Below are 17,642 nucleotides of genomic sequence, written 5' to 3' on the forward strand. Positions count from 1 at the left end.
ATTGAATCACTGAATTTAAATACATTTCTGAAATACGCCCAGTGTTTATAAAATTTCTCACGTCACCAAAATTGGTTGAATTGGATCTAAAAACCTGCACAAACACAGTTCTGTGTGAATTTTCATTGCAAACACAACCACAGCTAATGTCACTAATGTACCTTCAGGTGCACATTTTCCTTTGCAAGGAACAAAATACTATATATATATTAGACAATATCTTTATATTGTGATGCCTGTAGGTTCTGTTTCGTCCTGTGTTTTCAAGTGTGCAGTTTTTAGGTGGAAAGACTCAAGTTATAGTTACAGTTTGTGTTTAGAATAGATCATTGTGTTAAAGACTGAAAAAGTTTTATATATGTATGAAAATGTGATATGTTCATTTAAATAAATGGATTTCATTAGTGTTTATTATAGACTGTCATGAGGTCTGAAGAAAAATGAAAATTTTAAACGAATTAACCTTAAATTGTATATTAAAAGAAAAAAAGAAAAAAAAACGGTGAGACATTTCCAAAGAGCCCGCCTCCTCTGGATCCTGATTGGTGCTGTGGGTTGTTTCTCACAGAAGTCGGGGGAGGAGCTTTACTGCCTACGAAAGCGGAAAAACAGCAGAGACAAAGAAGAAAGTGCCTGGACACAGAAGCCAACCAAGTTTTGGGAAAGAATGAACCTTGAAACACGAGTCCAGGACTGAAGTGCTGCTCCTGCTGCTTTTAACCTGCTCTCCTGCTTCACTGTCTGTGAGTGTGACTCTGCATCTGTGAAAACTCAAACATCTATTGATACCAAACAGTTGAGCTGATGTGTTCTAGACTCTAAACTCCTCACACCAGTGTAGATACATCCATGTGAAATGACTCAGGGTTAGATCAGTAGACAGCAGGGCTCTCAAACCTTTTCTCTTGTTCACAGTGGTAAATAAGTGTAGTCTGTATAGAACAGTGACTCTGACAGTCAGGTGGGACATATAGTACGTAGGCAGTAGGTTTAAGTTTAACTCCCCCTGAGCTACAACTATTGACACATTTGTGTTTCCCTCCAAGAGAAAGAGATAAACTTTTAATTTCTTTCTAAAAGCCTTGTGTTTCAGATATTTTCAGCCCTGTTCGTTTGAATGTTTATGAAGGATGACTGGAGGAGAGTGGAGCCTCTGTGTTTGTTATTGTTATAGAATTTTTGTGTTTTGAGGCATTCAGTCATTTAAAGTATTAATCATTGTACAATATAAGATGATCAAAATTGCTTTGTGTCTTGTTCAAACTGTGTGTAACCATAAAAACATCAGCTGATTTTGCTGTTGCACCATCTGACTCCTTTGGGCTCACACTATAGAAAATCAGATAATGACTGGTAACACATTTGGGCTGACACGGGACCCGAAGAGGCTAAGAAGGAACTGTATGTGAACCGGGACATGACATTGAGTGTGTAATCGGGTGCAGTGTCAGCTGTAATCTGTTAGTCATAGATAACAACTGAAAAACATGTCGTGTAACCATGTCAAGGCTATTGTGTGATCAGTGTTGGGAAGGTTTTACTTTTAAAATGTATTCCCCTACATCAGAGGTGTCAAACTCATTTTGGTCCAGGGGCCGTAGCAAACCTACTTTGATCCCAAAGTGTCTGGATCAGAAAACTCATGACATATAAACCCCAAAAATAACAATAAATTCAAATATTCGTGCAGAGAAACACAAATCTATTACAGAAAATTGATGAACTCTTTCTTTTACAAAATATTATAATATTATGAACAACCTGAAACTTTAAGAAAAATACAATTTCAACACAATGTTTTAACATGAACTTGTATGTAAATAGGAATAAGTCAATTTTTGTTGTAAAATCCTGCACTCGGCTCCACTTTTCTCATGTTGGACATTTTTCTGATGAGGGTGTCACGGTCAACAGTCAAAACGATCGTCCTTTAAGAGCGTTTGGAAAGAGACAAGTCTTCATTTGTGCTGCTCTGGTGGGAGGGGCCACGTACAGAGACGCTGGAGACGCTGCTGTGATAAACACCACAGAAAATTAACACGATTTTAATAGAAAATATAATTAAAATATTTTAGTAGAAAATCAGCCGAGGGCCACATTAAAGGTTTTGGAGGGCCGGATCTGGCCCCCTGGTTTAGTCCTGGTTTAGTCCTGGCTTAGTCCTGGTTTAGACCTGGTTTAGTCCTGGCTTAGTCCTGGTTTAGTTCTGGTTTAGTCCTGGTTTAGACCTGGTTTAGTCCTGGTTTAGACCTGGATTAGACCTGGTTTAGTCCTGGTTTAGTTGTGGTTTAGTCCTGGTTTAGACCTGGTTTAGTCCTGGTTTAGACCTAGTTTAGTCCAGGTTTAGACCTGGTTTACTCAAGTCTGACTGGTTGAAGCAACAGTTTCGTGGACATTAATTTTGTGTTTGAGGGCCTGTAGAACAGATTGTGAAGGCCTCAGACAAGACGTTTTTGACTCTTACTCTGTTTGGCAACAAATGATGGCTGAAATGTGATTGGTCAAATGCTTTAATATGAAAATACAGGTCTGGAAGCAAAAGAACCATCGAAAAAGTTCTGAAAGGAAGCAGGCCAACTACTGGAAGAAAGTAATTCTTATTGACATTTGCATTGATTTAATCTCTCTGCTTTTCTGTGTTTCCATGTAGAGCTCGACCAGCAGAATGGGCTTCACCTGTGACCAGTGTGGGAAGGAGTTCACACAGTCTGACGCCCTTGAAGAACATATGAGGATCCACTCTGCACAAAGACCATACACCTGTGATGTGTGTGAGATGGCGTTTCCTAGATCAAGCTCCCTCGTAATACATAAGAGAATCCACACAGGAGAAAGACCGTACGAATGTGACCAGTGTGGGAAGACGTTTAGACACTCTAGTAAACTAAGAGCGCACATGAGAATCCACAGTGGGAAGAAACCATTCACCTGTGTCGTCTGTGAGAAGGCTTTTTATCCGTCACGCGCCCTTGGAAATCACGAGAGAATCCACACCGGAGACAGACCTTACAGCTGTGATCTCTGTGAGAAGGCGTATTTTTCACAAGAGGCCCTAGTATTACTTAAGAGAGTCCCCACTGAAGAAAAACCCTTCAGCTATGACGTCTGTAAGAGGACTTTTTCTACAACAGGTGCCCTAGAATCACATAGCAATATCCACACTGGACAAAACCTGTACGCCTGTAATTTCTGCAAGAAGGCTTTTTTTTCATTAGACTCCCGCTTAAAACACATGAGGGTCCACACCGGGAAGAGATCGTTCCGCTGCGATGTCTGTAAAAAGGCATTTTATACGCCAAATCACCTCGCAGTACATATGAGAGTCCACACCGGGGAAAGACCGTTCATCTGCGACGTCTGCGAGAAGAAGTTTTCTACGACAAGTGGCCTAGTGAGACATATGAGACTCCACACCGGAGAGCGACCGTACAAATGTGACGTCTGCGAGAAGAAGTTTACTACGACAAATGGCCGAGTAACACATATGAGACTCCACACTGGAGAGCGACCGTACAAATGTGACGTCTGCGAGAAGACGTTTACAACGTTTAGCCACCTAGTAACGCACAAAAGAATCCACACTGGAGAAAGACCGTACAGCTGCGATCTCTGCGAGAAGGCATTTTTTACATCAACTATCCTAGCAGTACACATGAGAACCCACACTGGAGAAAGACCATTCAGCTGCGATCTCTGTGAGAAGACGTTTTTTACGTCAAGCAACCTTGTATCTCATAGGAAAGTCCACACTGGAGAAAGACCGTACAGCTGTGACGTCTGCAAGAAGACGTTTTCGGCGTCGAGCTCCCTAGTATCTCATAGGAGAGTCCACACTGGAGAAAGACCGTACAGCTGCGACGTCTGCAAGAAGACGTTTACGGTGTCGAGCTCCCTAGTATCTCATCGGAGACTCCACACTGGAGAAAGACCGTTCAGCTGCGACGTCTGCAAGAAGACGTTTACGGCGTCGAGCTCCCTAATATGTCATAGGAGAGTCCACACTGGAGAAAGAGCCTTCAGCTGTGACGTCTGTAAGAAGGCTTTTTTTAAGTCAAGTGACTTAGTAACACATAAAAGGATCCACACTGGAGAAAGACCGTTCAGCTGCGACGTCTGTCAGAAGACGTTTTTTACGACAGGTGACCTAGAAAGACATATGAGACTCCACACCGGAGCGTACAAATGTGACGTCTGCGAGAAGACTTTTACGGCATCGTGCTACCTAGTAAGGCATAAAAGAACCCACACTGGAGAAAAACCGTTCAGCTGCGATGTCTGTAAGAAGGCATTTTCTACGTCAAGCAACCTAGTATCTCATAGGAATGTCCACATTGAAGAAAGACCATTCAGCTGCGACATCTGCAAGAAGACATTTACGTCATCGAGTCACCTAGTATCTCATAGGAAAGTCCACACTGGAGAAGGACCGTTGAGCTGCGACGTCTGCGAGAAGAAGTTTTCTAAGACAAGTGACCTAGTAAGACATATGAGACTCCACACTGGAGAGCGACCGTACAAATGTGACGTCTGTGAGCAGACATTTACGGCGTCGAGCTCCCTAGTAGCACATAAAAGATCCCACACTGGAGAAAGACCGTACGGCTGCGATCTCTGTGAGAAAGCGTTTTTTACATCAACTCTCCTAGCAGTACATATGAGATCCCACACTGGAGAAAAACCGTTCAGCTGCGATGTCTGCGAGAAGAAGTATTTTACAACGAGTGCCCTGGTAAGACATATGAAACTCCACACCGGAGAGCGACCGTACAAATGTGACGTCTGCGAGAAGACATTTATAGTTTTTAGCTACCTAGTAAAGCATAAACGAACCCACACTGGAGAAAAACCTTTCAGCTGCGACGTCTGCGAGAAGAAGTTTTCTACAACAGGTGAACTAGTAACACATATGAGACTCCACACCGGAGAGCGACCGTACAAATGTGACGTCTGCGAGAAGACGTTTACAGCATCGATCTACCTAGTAAAGCATAAAAGAACCCACACTGGAGAAAGACCGTATGTTTGTTCCCAGTGCAATAAGGATTTTAAACACTCTTCTAGTCTGTTCAAACATATGAGGGTCCACAGTAGAGAGACGTCAGAGCAAACTGTAGATCAGCAGATTCAAAACTCTCCATAACTTAGGCCCTCCAACAATCTCCAACTAGATTCAGCTAAAATTTCTGTTCTCGTTTCTCTCTGTGTTCCTCATCTGCTGCTGTGCTCTCCACTCCCCTTCAAAACTGAACTTTGGTCTTCATAGACATTTCAAAATCCCACCTGAAAACACATCTATTCAAAGCCTCTTACAGTTTGAAATGTGAACTTTAGCTATAATTATTTTCATCACTTTTTGTTTTTGCTGTAATCATGGTCTTTGGTATGTTCTTTTTTATGGCAAAAAGGTTATGTTTATTTTAAATCTGAATAAAAAATATCAAAAACACGTACTGATTCCCATGAACAAACTGCCATTCATGTAAAGGTGTAACAAATTAAACAAGTCACGTTTTTTTTTTTTCGAAATAGTTTAACAAAATAAAATAAATTTTTATATTTCTTTCATTTCTGTGTCTCAGATCCTTGGTTTTTGATTTTGCTAAATAAATCTGGATAACAACTGGACTGTGGCAGTAAAATATAAAGAGACCGAAATTAAAATCTTGGTAAAATATTCATTCTGATTCTGTTATGTGCAGAAATAACAGCTGTAGATCTTTCCATCTCAAGTCTAAGGCTACGTTTGTACGATAACGGCCTGAACCGAAGACACAAAAGTGGTGTCGCATCTTCACTTTTTATTCCGCGTTTAGACGAGCGTTTTCAGGAGGAAATCCGCGTGCATACGGTGACACAAAAGTGTGTGGAATTGGATTGGGTTTGCACAGCGTCAGACTCGCCTGCGACGACCTGGTGCATCCAGAATTTGACAGAGGTGATTGCAGATCCTTCTCTGTTCACTGACAGTATCTCTGCAGATTCTCCACATTTGTTGGGAGCCTCCTGTAAGTTTATTCAAGCGACCAGAGCCGTCGCCATCTAAACGAAAGGGACTTCTGATCAAATATTTTGTCATATTTACCTGCAAGTGCAGGCATCAGACTAACTGGTCAAATATTAGTCCCACAGAAGTGCACATTTACACTCTTTGGTAAAGGCAAAGGTAGGTGCTGTTTTATTTCCCAGTGTAGACGGGCTAGAAGTTGGCATTTTTGTGAAAAACATCATTTTTTGTTCAAATTCATTTGTTTTACTGCAGAGAAATGAAAATTTGAAGTCAAATTATTTTCACATTGATTTCGAGAGGGAAGGTCAAATAACTGAATCATTGAATTTAAATGGAAGTCAGTGAATACATTTCTGAAATACGCCCAGTGTTTACAAAATTTTTCACGTCACCAAAATTGGTTGAATTGGATCTAAAAACCTGCACAAACACAGTTCTGTGTGAATTTTCATTGCAAACACAACCACAGCTAATGTCACTAATGTACCTTCAGGTGCACATTTCCCTTTGCAAGGAACAAAATACTATATATATATTAAACAATATCTTTATATTGTGATGCCTGTAGGTTCTGTTTCGTCCTGTGTTTTCAAGTGTGCAGTTTTTAGGTGGAAAGACTCAAGTTATAGTTACAGTTTGTGTTTAGAATAGATCTTTGTGTTAAAGACTGAAAAAGTTTTATATATGTATGAAAATGTGATATGTTCATTTAAATAAATGGATTTCATTAGTGTTTATTATAGACTGTCATGAGGTCTGAAGAAAAATGAACATTTTAAACGAATTAACCTTAAATTGTATATTTAAAAAAAAAAAAAAAAAAAGGGTGAGACATTTCCAAAGAGCCCGCCTCCTCTGGATCCTGATTGGTGCTGTGGGTTGTTTCTCACAGAAGTTGGGGGAGGAGCTTTACTGCCTACGGAAGCGGAAAAACAGCAGAGACAAAGAAGAAAGTGCCTGGACACAGAAGCCAACCAAGTTTTGGGAAAGAATGAACCTTGAAACACGAGTCCAGGACTGAAGTGCTGCTCCTGCTGCTTTTAACCTGCTCTCCTGCTTCACTGTCTGTGAGTGTGACTCTGCATCTGTGAAAACTCAAACATCTATTGGCACCAAACAGTTGAGCTGATGTGTTCTAGACTCTAAACTCCTCACACCAGTGTAGATACATCCATGTGAAATGACTCAGGGTTAGATCAGTAGACAGCAGGGCTCTCAAACCTTTTCTCTTGTTCACAGTGGTAAATAAGTGTAGTCTGTATAGAACAGTGACTCTGACAGTCAGGTGGGACATATAGTACGTAGGCAGTAGGTTTAAGTTTAACTCCCCCTGAGCTACAACTATTGACACATTTTGTGTTTTCCTCCAAGAGAAAGAGATAAACTTTTTATTATTATAAACTGGTTTAGTCCTGGTTTAGTCCTGGTTTAGACCTGGTTTAGTCCTGGTTTAGACCTGGTTTAGTCCTGGTTTAGTCCTGGTTTGGTCCTGGTTTAGACCTAGTTTAGTCCTGGTTTAGTCCTGGTTTAGACCTGGTTTAGTCCTGGTTTAGTCCTGGTTTAGACCTGGTTTAGTCCTGGACTGGGTTAGTCCCGGTTTCAGTCCTGGTGTTAGTTCTGGTTTCGAGGCGTACAGGAGGAAGCGCGGTCTACGCAGCCCTGATAATTTGAATGTTCATGGAGGATGAATGGAGGAGAGTGGAGCCTCTGTGTTTGTTATGTAAAGAATCTCTGATCACACCTCCTCCCCCACGTCTCAGGCCAAACTCTAAAGCCGTGTTTGGACAAAATTCAAGATCGTAAAAGAAATTCAAATAGGAACTATTGACTCATAATATCAACACTGACCTTTTTGAGCATTAAATGTTTGTCCCTAATTAAAAACTTACACTAATTATCAGGAGTTATTACAACGAGCAAATTGGACAAACCCCCTTTGAGCACTGTAATCCTTAGACTGAATTTGTTACAAAAGCGTGAATCAAAATTACATAAATGTATTACTGATCTTTGTGGACACCCTGCTCCATGGACTCAGGGTTCTCTCTCTCTAGTACAAAATTAGTCCTGGTTTAGACCTGGTTTAGTCCTGGTTTAGACCTGGTTTACTCAAGTCTGACTGGTTGAAGCAACAGTTTCGTGGACATTAGTTTTGTGTTTGAGGGCCTGTAGAACAGATTGAGAAGGCCTCAGACAGACTTCTTTGACTCTTACTCTGCTTGGCAACAAATGATGGCTGAAATGTGATTGGTCAAATGCTTTAATATGAAAATACAGGTCTGGAAACAAAAGAACCATCGAAAAAGTTCTGAAAGGAAGCAGGCCCACCACTGGAAGAAAGTAATTCTTATTGACATTTGCATTGATTTAATCTCTCTGCTTTTCTGTGTTTCCATGCAGAGCTCGACCAGCAGAATGGGCTTCACCTGTGACCAGTGTGGGAAGGAGTTCACACAGTCTGACGCCCTTGAAGAACACATGAGGATCCACTCTGCACAAAGATCATACACCTGTGATGTGTGTGAGATGGCGTTTCCTAGATCAAGCTCCCTCGTAATACATAAGAGAATCCACACAGGAGAAAGACCGTACGAATGTGACCAGTGTGGGAAGACGTTTAGACACTCTAGTAAACTAAGAGCGCACATGACAATCCACAGTGGGAAGAAACCGTTCACCTGTGTCGTCTGTGAGAAGGCTTTTTATCCGTCACGCGCCCTTGGAAATCACGAGAGAATCCACACCGGAGACAGACCTTACAGCTGTGATCTCTGTGAGAAGGCGTATTTTTCACAAGAGGCCCTAGTATTACTTAAGAGAGTCCCCACTGAAGAAAAATCCTTCAGCTATGACGTCTGTAAGAGGACTTTTTCTACAACAGGTGCCCTAGAATCACATAGCAATATCCACACTGGACAAAACCTGTACGCCTGTAATTTCTGCAAGAAGGCTTTTTTTTCATTAGACTCCCGCTTAAAACACATGAGGGTCCACACCGGGAAGAGATCGTTCCGCTGCGATGTCTGTAAAAAGGCATTTTATACGTCAAATCACCTCGCAGTACATATGAGAGTCCACACCACGGAAAGACCGTTCAGCTGCGACGTCTGCGAGAAGAAGTTTTCTACGAAAAATGTCCTAGTAACACATATGAGACTCCACACTGGAGAGCGACTGTCCAAATGTGACGTCTGCGAGAAGACGTTTACAGCGTTTAGCCACCTAGTAACACACAAAAGATCCCACACTGGAGAAAGACCGTACAGCTGTGATCTCTGCGAGAAGGCATTTTCTACGTCAAGTCACCTAGTATCTCATAGGAAAGTCCACACTGGAGAAGGACCGTTGAGCTGCGACGTCTGCGAGAAGAAGTTTTCAAAGACAAGAGACCTAGTAAGACATATGAGACTCCACACTGGAGAGCGACCGTACAAATGTGACGTCTGTGAGCAGACATTTACGGTGTCGAGCTCCCTAGTAGCACATAAAAGATCCCACACTGGAGAAAGACCGTACGGCTGCGATCTCTGTGAGAAAGCGTTTTTTACATCATCTATCCTAGTAGTACATATGAGATCCCACACTGGAGAAAAACCGTACGGCTGCGATCTCTGTGAGAAGAAGTTTTTTACAACAGGTGACCTAGTAAGACATATGAGACTCCACACCGGAGAGCGACCATACAAATGTGACGTCTGCGAGAAGACGTTTACAGGATCATGCTACCTACTAAAGCATAAAAGAACCCACACTGGAGAAAAACCGTTCAGCTGTGACGTCTGCGAGAAGAAGTTTTCTACAAAAGGTGAACTAGTAACACATATGAGACTCCACACCGGAGAGCGACCGTACAAATGTGACGTCTGCCTAAGAACCCACACTGGAGAAAAAACCGTTCAGCTGTGACGTCTGCGAGAAGAAGTTTTCTACAACATGAACTAGACATATGAGACTCACACCGGAGAGCGACCGTACAAATGTGACGTCTGCGAGAAGACGTTTACAGCATCGATCTACCTAGTAAGGCATAAAAGAACCCACACTGAAAAAAGACCGTATCGTTGTGGCCAGTGCAATAAGGATTTTAAACACTCTTCTAGTCTGTTCAGACATATGAGGGTCCACAGTAGAGAGACGTCAGAGCAAACTGTAGATCAGCAGATTCAAAACTCTCCATAACTTGGGCCCTCCAACAATCTCCAACTAGATTCAGCTAAAATTTCTGTTCTCGTTTCTCTCTGTGTTCCTCATCTGCTGCTGTGCTCTCCACTCCCCTTCAAAACTGAACTTTGGTCTTCATAGACATTTCAAAATCCCACCTGAAAACACATCTATTCAAAGCCTCTTACAGTTTGAAATGTGAACTTTAGCTATAACTGTTTTCATCACTTTTTGTTTTTGCTGTAATCATGGTCTTTGGTATGTTCTTTTTTATGGCAAAAAGGTTATGTTTATATTAAATCTGAATAAAAAATATCAAAAACACGTACTGATTCCCATGAACAAACTGCCATTCATGTAAAGGTGTAACAAATTAAACAAGTCACGTTTCTTTTTCGAAACAGTTTAACAAAATAAAATAAATTTTTATATTTCTCTCATTTCTGTGTCTCAGATCCTTGGTTTTTGATTTTGCTAAATAAATTTGGATAACAACTGGACTGTGGCAGTAAAATATAAAGAGACCGAAATTAAAATCTTGGTAAAATATTCATTCTGATTCTGTTGTGTGCAGAAATAACAGCTGTAGATCTTTCCATCCCAAGTCTAAGGCTACGTTTGTACGATAACGGCCTGAACCGAAGACACAAAAGTGGTGTCGCATCTTCACTTTTTATTTCGCGTTTAGACGAGCGTTTTCAGGAGGAAATCCGCGTGCATACGGTGACACAAAAGTGTGTGGAATTGGATTGGGTTTGCACGGCGTCAGAGTCGCCTGCGACGACCTGGTGCATCCAGAATTTGACAGAGGTGATTGCAGATCCTTCTCTGTTCACTGACAGTATCTCTGCAGATTCTCCACATTTGTTGGGAGCCTCCTGTAAGTTTATTCAAGCGACCAGAGCCGTCGCCATCTAAACGAAAGGGACTTCTGATCAAATATTTTGTCATATTTACCCGCAAGTGCAGGCATCAGACTAACTGGTCAAATATTAGTCCCACAGAAGTGCACATTTACACTCTTTGGTAAAGGCAAAGGTAGGTGCTGTTTTATTTCACAGTGTAGACGGGCTAGAAGTTGGCATTTTTGTGAAAACATTTTTGCTCAAATTAATTTGTTTTACTGCGAAGAAATGAAAATTTGAAGTCAAATTATTTTCACATTGATTTCGAGAGGGAAGGTCAAATAACTGAATCATTGAATTTAAATGGAAGTCAGTGAATACATTTCTGAAATACGCCCAGTGTTTACAAAATTTTTCACGTCACCAAAATTGGTTGAATTGAGTCTAAAAACCTGCACAAACACAGTTCTGTGTGAATTTTCATTGCAAACACAACCACAGCTAATGTCACTAATGTTACCTTCAGGTGCACATTTCCCTTTGCAAGGTACAAAATACTATATATATATTAAACAATATCTTTATATTGTGATGCCTGTAGGTTCTGTTGCGTCCTGTGTTTTCAAGTGTGCAGTTTTTAGGTGGAAAGACTCAAGTTATAGTTACAGTTTGCGTTTAGAATAGATCATTGTGTTAAAGACTGAAAAAGTTTTATATATGTATGAAAATGTGATATGTTCATTTAAATAAATGGATTTCATTAGTGTTTATTATAGATTGTCATGAGGTCTGAAGAAAAATGAACATTTTAAAAGAATTAACCTTAAATTGTATAAAAAAATAAAAAAAAAATAAAAAGGTGATACATTTCCAAAGAGCCCGCCTCCTCTGGATCCTGATTGGTGCTGTGGGTTGTTTCTCACAGAAGTCGGGGGGAGGAGCTTTACTGCCTACGGAAGTGGAAAAACAGCAGAGACAAAGAAGAAAGTGCCTGGACACAGAAGCCAACCAAGTTTTGGGAAAGAATGAACCTTGAAACACGAGTCCAGGACTGAAGTGCTGCTCCTGCTGCTTTTAACCTGCTCTCCTGCNTACTATATATATATTAAACAATATCTTTATTTGATGCGTAGGTTCTGTTTCGTCCTGTGTCTTCAAGTGATGCATTTTTAGGTGGAAAGACTCAAGTTATAGTTACAGTTGTTTTAGAATAGTCATTGAGTGAAAGAAAAAAGTTTTAATATGTATGAAAATGTGATATGTTCATTTAAATAAATTGATTTCATTAGTGTTTATTATAGACTGTCATGAGGTCTGAAAGAAAAATGAAATTTTAAAGAATAACCTTTAAATTGTATATTTAAAAAAAAAAAAAAAAAAAAGGGTGAGACATTTCCAAAGAGCCCGCCTCCTCGGATCTGATTGGTGCTGTGGGTTGTTTCTCACAGAAGTCGGGGAGGAGCTTTACTGCTACGAAAGCGGGAAAACAGCAGAGACAAAGAAGAAAGTGCCTGGACACAGAAGCCAACCAACTTTTGGGAAAGAATGAACCTTGAAACACGAGTCCAGGACTGAAGTGCTGCTCCTGCTGCTTTTAACCTGCTCTCCTGCTTCACTGTCTGTGAGTGTGACTCTGCATCTGTGAAAACTCAACATCTATTGGCACCAAAACAGTTGAGCTATGTGTTCTAGACTCTAAACTCCTCACACCAGTGTAGATACATCCATGTGAAATGACTCAGGGTTAGATCAGTAGACAGCAGGCTCTCAAACCTTTTCTCTTGTCACAGTGGTAAATAAGTGTAGTCTGTATAGAACAGTGACTCTGACAGTCAGGTGGGACATATAGTACGTAGGCAGTAGGTTTAAGTTTAACTCCCCCTGAGCTGCAACTATTGACACATTTTGTGTTTTCCTCCAAGAGAAAGAGATACACTTTTTATTTCTTTCAAAAAGCCTTGTGTTTCAGATATTTTCGGCCCTGTTTGTTTGAATGTTCATGGAGGATGAATGGAGGAGAGTGGACCCTCTGTGTTTGTTATGTAAAGAATCTCTGATCACACCTCCTCCCCACGTTCAGGCCAAACTTAAAGCCGTGTTTGGACTGTGTCCTGTCCTCAAACATCACCCAAACACAACAAACCATTTAAAGCTAAATAATATATCGAGTATAAAGCCTTGTTTCCGTCGCCTCACGTTGGAGTGATCAGACCCTGGAGGAGACTGGCTCCCAGAGACACCGATACAGTACAGCTTCAGACGTGCTTAAAAACACTCAACGGGTGATTGGACGACACAGACTCAAGCGAAAACAAGACGACAAAATGCAGAAAACATAAAATAGTAATTTCTCACCAAAACTTGACTTGATCTTGTTTTAAACTGTCCTGTTTCAGTAATTAGACTTGTATGTTGAGCTGATGTGCTTCACATAACAAAGGCAGCACTCACCCAGAATTCAAGATCATAAAAGAAATTCAAATAGGAACTATTGACACGTAATATCAACACTGACCTTTTAGAGCATTAAATGTTTGTCCCTAATTAAAAACTTACACTAATTATAAGGAGTTATTACAACGAGCAAATTGGACAAACCCCCTTTGAGCACTGTAATCCTTAGACTGAATTTGTTACAAAAGCGTGAATCAAAACTACATAAATGTATTACTGATCTTTGTGGACACCCTGCTCCATGGACTCAGGGTTCTCTCTCTCTAGTCCAAAATTAGTCCTGGTTTAGTCCTGGTTTAATCCTGGTGTAGTCCTGGAGTACTCAAGTCTGATTGGTTGAAGCAACAGTTTCGTGGACATTAATTTTGTGTTTGAGGGCCTGCAGAACAGATTGTGAAGGCCTCAGACAGACTTCTTTGACTCTTACTCTGCTTGGCAACAAATGATGGCTGAAATGTGATTGGTCAAATGCTTTAATATGAAAATACAGGGTCTGGAAGCAAAAGAACCATCGAAAAAGTTCTGAAAGGAAGCAGGCCCACTACTGGAAGAAAGTAATTTTTATTGACATTTGCATTGATTTAATCTCTCTGCTTTTCTGTGTTTCCATGTAGAGCTCGACCAGCAGAATGGGCTTCACCTGTGACCAGTGTGGGAAGGAGTTGACACAGTCTGACGCCCTTGAAGAACATATGAGGATCCACTCTGCACAAAGACCATACACTTGTGATGTGTGTGAGATGGCGTTTCCTAGATCAAGCTCCCTCGTAATACATAAGAGAATCCACACAGGAGAAAGACTGTTCAGCTGCGACGTCTGCGAGAAGAAGTTTTTTACGACAGGTGACCTAGAAAGACATATGAGACTCCACACCGGAGTGTACAAATGTGACGTCTGCGAGAAGACTTTTACGTCACCGTGCTACCTAGTAACGCATAAAAGAACCCACACTGGAGAAAAACCATACAGCTGCGACGTCTGCAAGAAGAAGTTTACGGTGTCGAGCTCCCTAGTATGTCATATGAGAGTCCACACTGGAGAAAGACCGTTCAGCTGTGACATCTGCGAGAAGAAGTTTTCTAAGACAAATGACCTAGTGAGACATATGAGAGTCCACACCGGAGAGCGACCGATACAAATGTGACGTCTGCGAGAAAAAGTTTACTACGACAGGTGGCCTAGTAACACATATGAGACTCCACACTGGAGAGCGACCGTACAAATGTGACGTCTGCGAGAAGACGTTTTCTACGAAAACTGGCCTAGTAACACATATGAGACTCCACACTGGAGAGCGACCGTACAAATGTGACGTCTGCGAGAAGACGTTTACAACGTTTAGCCACCTAGTAATTCACAAAAGATCCCACACTGGAGAAAGACCGTTCAGCTGCGATCTCTGTGAGAAGGCATTTTTTACATCAGGTATCCTAGCAGTACATATGAGAACCCACACTGGAGAAAGACCGTTTAGCTGCGATCTCTGTGAGAAGGCATTTTTTACATCAGGTATCCTAGCAGTACATATGAGAACCCACACTGGAGAAAGATCATACAGCTGCGACGTCTGCAAGAAGACGTTTACGGCGTCGAGCTCCCTAGTATCTCATCGGAGACTCCACACTGGAGAGCGACCGTACAGCTGCGACGTCTGCAAGAAGACGTTTACGGTGTCGAGCTCCCTAGTATCTCATAGGAGAGTCCACACTGGAGAAAGACCGTACAGCTGTGACGTCTGCGAGAAGAAGTTTTCTACGACACGTGTCCTAGTAAGACATATGAGACTCCACACCGGAGCGTACAAATGTGACGTCTACGAGAAGACTTTTACGTGCAACCTAGTAAGGCATAAAAGAACCCACACTGGAGAAAAACCATTCAGCTGCGACATCTGCAAGAAGAAATTTACGTCATCGGGTCACCTAATATCTCATAGGAAAGTCCACACTGGAGAAGGACCGTTGAGCTGCGACGTCTGCGAAAAGACGTTTTCTAAGACAAGTGACCTAGTAAGACATATGAGACTCCACACTGGAGAGCGACCGTACAAATGTGACGTCTGTGTGCAGACATTTACAGCATCGAGCTACCTAGTAAGGCATAAAAGAACCCATACTGGAGAAAGACCATTCAGCTGCGACGTCTGCGAGAAGACATTTACAGCATCGTGCTACCTAGTAAGGCATAAAAGAACCCATACTGGAGAAAGACCGTACAGCTGCGATCTCTGCGAGAAGGCTTTTTATACATCAGCTCTCCTAGCAATACATATGAGAAGCCACACTGGAGAAAAACCGTTCAGCTGCGACGTCTGCGAGAAGAAGTTTTTTACAACAGGTAACCTAGTAACACATATGAGACTCCACACCGGAGAGCGACCTTACAAATGTAACGTCTGCGAGAAGACGTTTACAGCATCGAGCTGCCTAGTAAGGCATAAAAGAACCCACACTGGAGAAAGACCGTTCAGCTGCAATGTCTGCGAGAAGAAGTTTTTTACAACGAGTGCACTGGTAACACATATGAGACTCCACACTGGAGAGCGACCGTACAAATGTGACGTCTGCGAGAAGAAGTTTACAGCGTCGAAATACCTAGTAAAGCATAAAAGAACCCACACTGAAGAAAGACCGTTCAGCTGCGACGTCTGCGAGAAGACGTTTACAGCATCGAGCTACCTAGTAAAGCATAAAAGAACCCACACTGGAGAAAGACCGTACCGTTGTGGCCAGTGCGATAAGGATTTTACACAGTCTTCTAGTCTGGTCAGGCACATGAGGGTCCACAGTGGAGAGACGTCAGAGCAAACTGTAGATCAGCAGATTCAAAACTCTCCATAACTTGGGCCCTCCAACAATCTCCAACTAGATTCAGCTAAAATTTCTGTTCTCGTTTCTCTCTGTGTTCCTCATCTGCTGCTGTGCTCTCCACTCCCCTTCAAAACTGAACTTTGGTCTTCATAGACATTTCAAAATCCCACCTGAAAACACATCTATTCAAAGCCTCTTACAGTTCGAAATGTGAACTTTAGCTATAATTATTTTCATCACTTTTTGTTTTTGCTGTAATCATGGTCTTTGGTATGTTCTTTTTTATGGCAAAAAGGTTATGTTTATTTTAAATCTGAATAAAAAATATCAAAAACACGTACTGATTCCCATGAACAAACTGCCATTCATGTAAAGGTGTAACAAATTAAACAAGTCACGTTTCTTTTTTGAAACAGTTTAACAAAATAAAATACATTTTTATATTTCTCTCATTTGTGTGTCTCAGATCCTTGGTTTTAGATTTTGCTAAATAAATCTGGATAACAACTGGACTGTGGCAGTAAAATATAAAGAGACCGAAATTAAGGCAAGGCAAGTTTATTTGTACAGCACAATTCGTACATAAAGTAATTCAAAGTGCTTTACAGAATAAGAAATACATTAAAATCATAATAAAAACAGATCAAAACATAAATAATCATGAAGATTAAAATTAAAAAAGAGAGACATAAATTGGAGAGAAGAGTGTGGAATGAAAACCTTTCAGTTATTTGCACAGTTAAACAGAAAAGGTTTGAGTCTGGATTTAAACAGCGTCACAGAAGAGTCTGTCTCACATGTTCAGACTGTTCCAGGTTTTAGCTGCATGAACCTAAAACTCTGACTCCCCTTGTTTAGTCGTGACTCTGGGCACCAGCAGGAGTTGGTCCCTGAGCTCCTCAGAGTGTGAGATGTTCATATGACACTAACATGTCACAGATGGACTTTGGTGCTCGGCCGTGGAGAGACTTGTACAAACAGAGCTGCTTTAAAGTCTCTGAGCCACGGGAGCCAGAGCAGAGACCTGAGACCAGGACTGATGTGCTCGTACTTCCTAGTTCGAGTTAGGACCCGAGCTGCAGCGTTCTGGATGTTCTGGATGTTCTGCAGCGTCTCACAGCTCGTTTGGAGAGACCAGTGAGCAGAACATTACAGTATCTAACCTACTGGAGACAAACGCATGGATAAGTTTCTCCAAGTCTGATTTAGACAGTAAACCTTTGATTTTTGCTCTGTTTTTTAGATGGTAAAAGGCTGCAGATGTTATTGATTTGATGTGGCTGTTAAAGTTCAAGTCTGAGTCCATTATTACCCCGAGATTTCTTGCCTGATTTGAAGGTTTTAGAGAGAGAGACTGGAGGTGA

At 41.4% G+C, this 17,642-nt stretch overlaps 3 protein-coding genes across 4 annotated transcripts; all 3 read left to right on the top strand.

Moving 5' to 3' along the window:
• Positions 1 to 571: 571 nt before the first annotated feature.
• On the top strand, positions 572 to 5,446 carry LOC129408611 (zinc finger protein Xfin-like). Its single transcript, XM_055152611.1, has 2 exons — positions 572 to 743; positions 2,651 to 5,446. Exon 2 carries the CDS (start codon positions 2,666 to 2,668, stop codon positions 5,138 to 5,140), a length of 2,475 nt encoding a protein of 824 aa, XP_055008586.1. The 5' UTR covers positions 572 to 743; positions 2,651 to 2,665; the 3' UTR covers positions 5,141 to 5,446.
• A 1,458-nt stretch (positions 5,447 to 6,904) lies between these two features.
• LOC129408614 (zinc finger protein 271-like) lies at positions 6,905 to 10,608 on the top strand. Of its 2 annotated transcripts, XM_055152614.1 has the most exons (4): positions 6,905 to 7,074; positions 8,408 to 9,006; positions 9,091 to 9,874; positions 9,998 to 10,608. In XM_055152614.1, exons 2-4 carry the CDS (start codon positions 8,423 to 8,425, stop codon positions 10,184 to 10,186), a joined length of 1,557 nt encoding a protein of 518 aa, XP_055008589.1. In that variant the 5' UTR covers positions 6,905 to 7,074; positions 8,408 to 8,422; the 3' UTR covers positions 10,187 to 10,608. The 2 variants fall into 2 exon arrangements, with proteins under 2 accessions (XP_055008589.1, XP_055008588.1); XM_055152613.1 differs by having other exon boundaries at positions 8,408 to 9,874.
• A 1,365-nt stretch (positions 10,609 to 11,973) lies between these two features.
• Positions 11,974 to 16,730, top strand: LOC129408612 (zinc finger protein 62-like). Its single transcript, XM_055152612.1, is given in 4 exon segments — positions 11,974 to 12,034; positions 12,554 to 12,634; positions 14,082 to 14,600; positions 14,602 to 16,730. Coding segments are annotated over 2 exon segments (2,211 nt in total). The 5' UTR covers positions 11,974 to 12,034; positions 12,554 to 12,634; positions 14,082 to 14,096; the 3' UTR covers positions 16,309 to 16,730.
• The last annotated feature ends 912 nt before the right edge of the window (positions 16,731 to 17,642 follow it).

Source organism: Boleophthalmus pectinirostris, unplaced genomic scaffold (genome assembly GCF_026225935.1).
Source record: "Boleophthalmus pectinirostris isolate CB_2022bp ecotype Guang Dong unplaced genomic scaffold, ASM2622593v1 HiC_scaffold_17, whole genome shotgun sequence".
In the NCBI taxonomy this organism is placed as follows: domain Eukaryota; kingdom Metazoa; phylum Chordata; class Actinopteri; order Gobiiformes; family Gobiidae; genus Boleophthalmus; species Boleophthalmus pectinirostris.

Excerpts from the sequence above, each read along its gene's own strand:
- LOC129408614 (XM_055152613.1), top strand. The coding sequence starts at position 8,423 with ATGGGCTTCACCTGTGACCAGTGTGGGAAGGAGTTCACACAGTCTGAC. Across the intron at positions 9,875-9,997 it reads CGTACAAATGTGACGTCTGC|GAGAAGACGTTTACAGCATC; the intron begins CTAAGAACCCAC and ends TGTGACGTCTGC.
- LOC129408611 (XM_055152611.1), top strand. The coding sequence starts at position 2,666 with ATGGGCTTCACCTGTGACCAGTGTGGGAAGGAGTTCACACAGTCTGAC.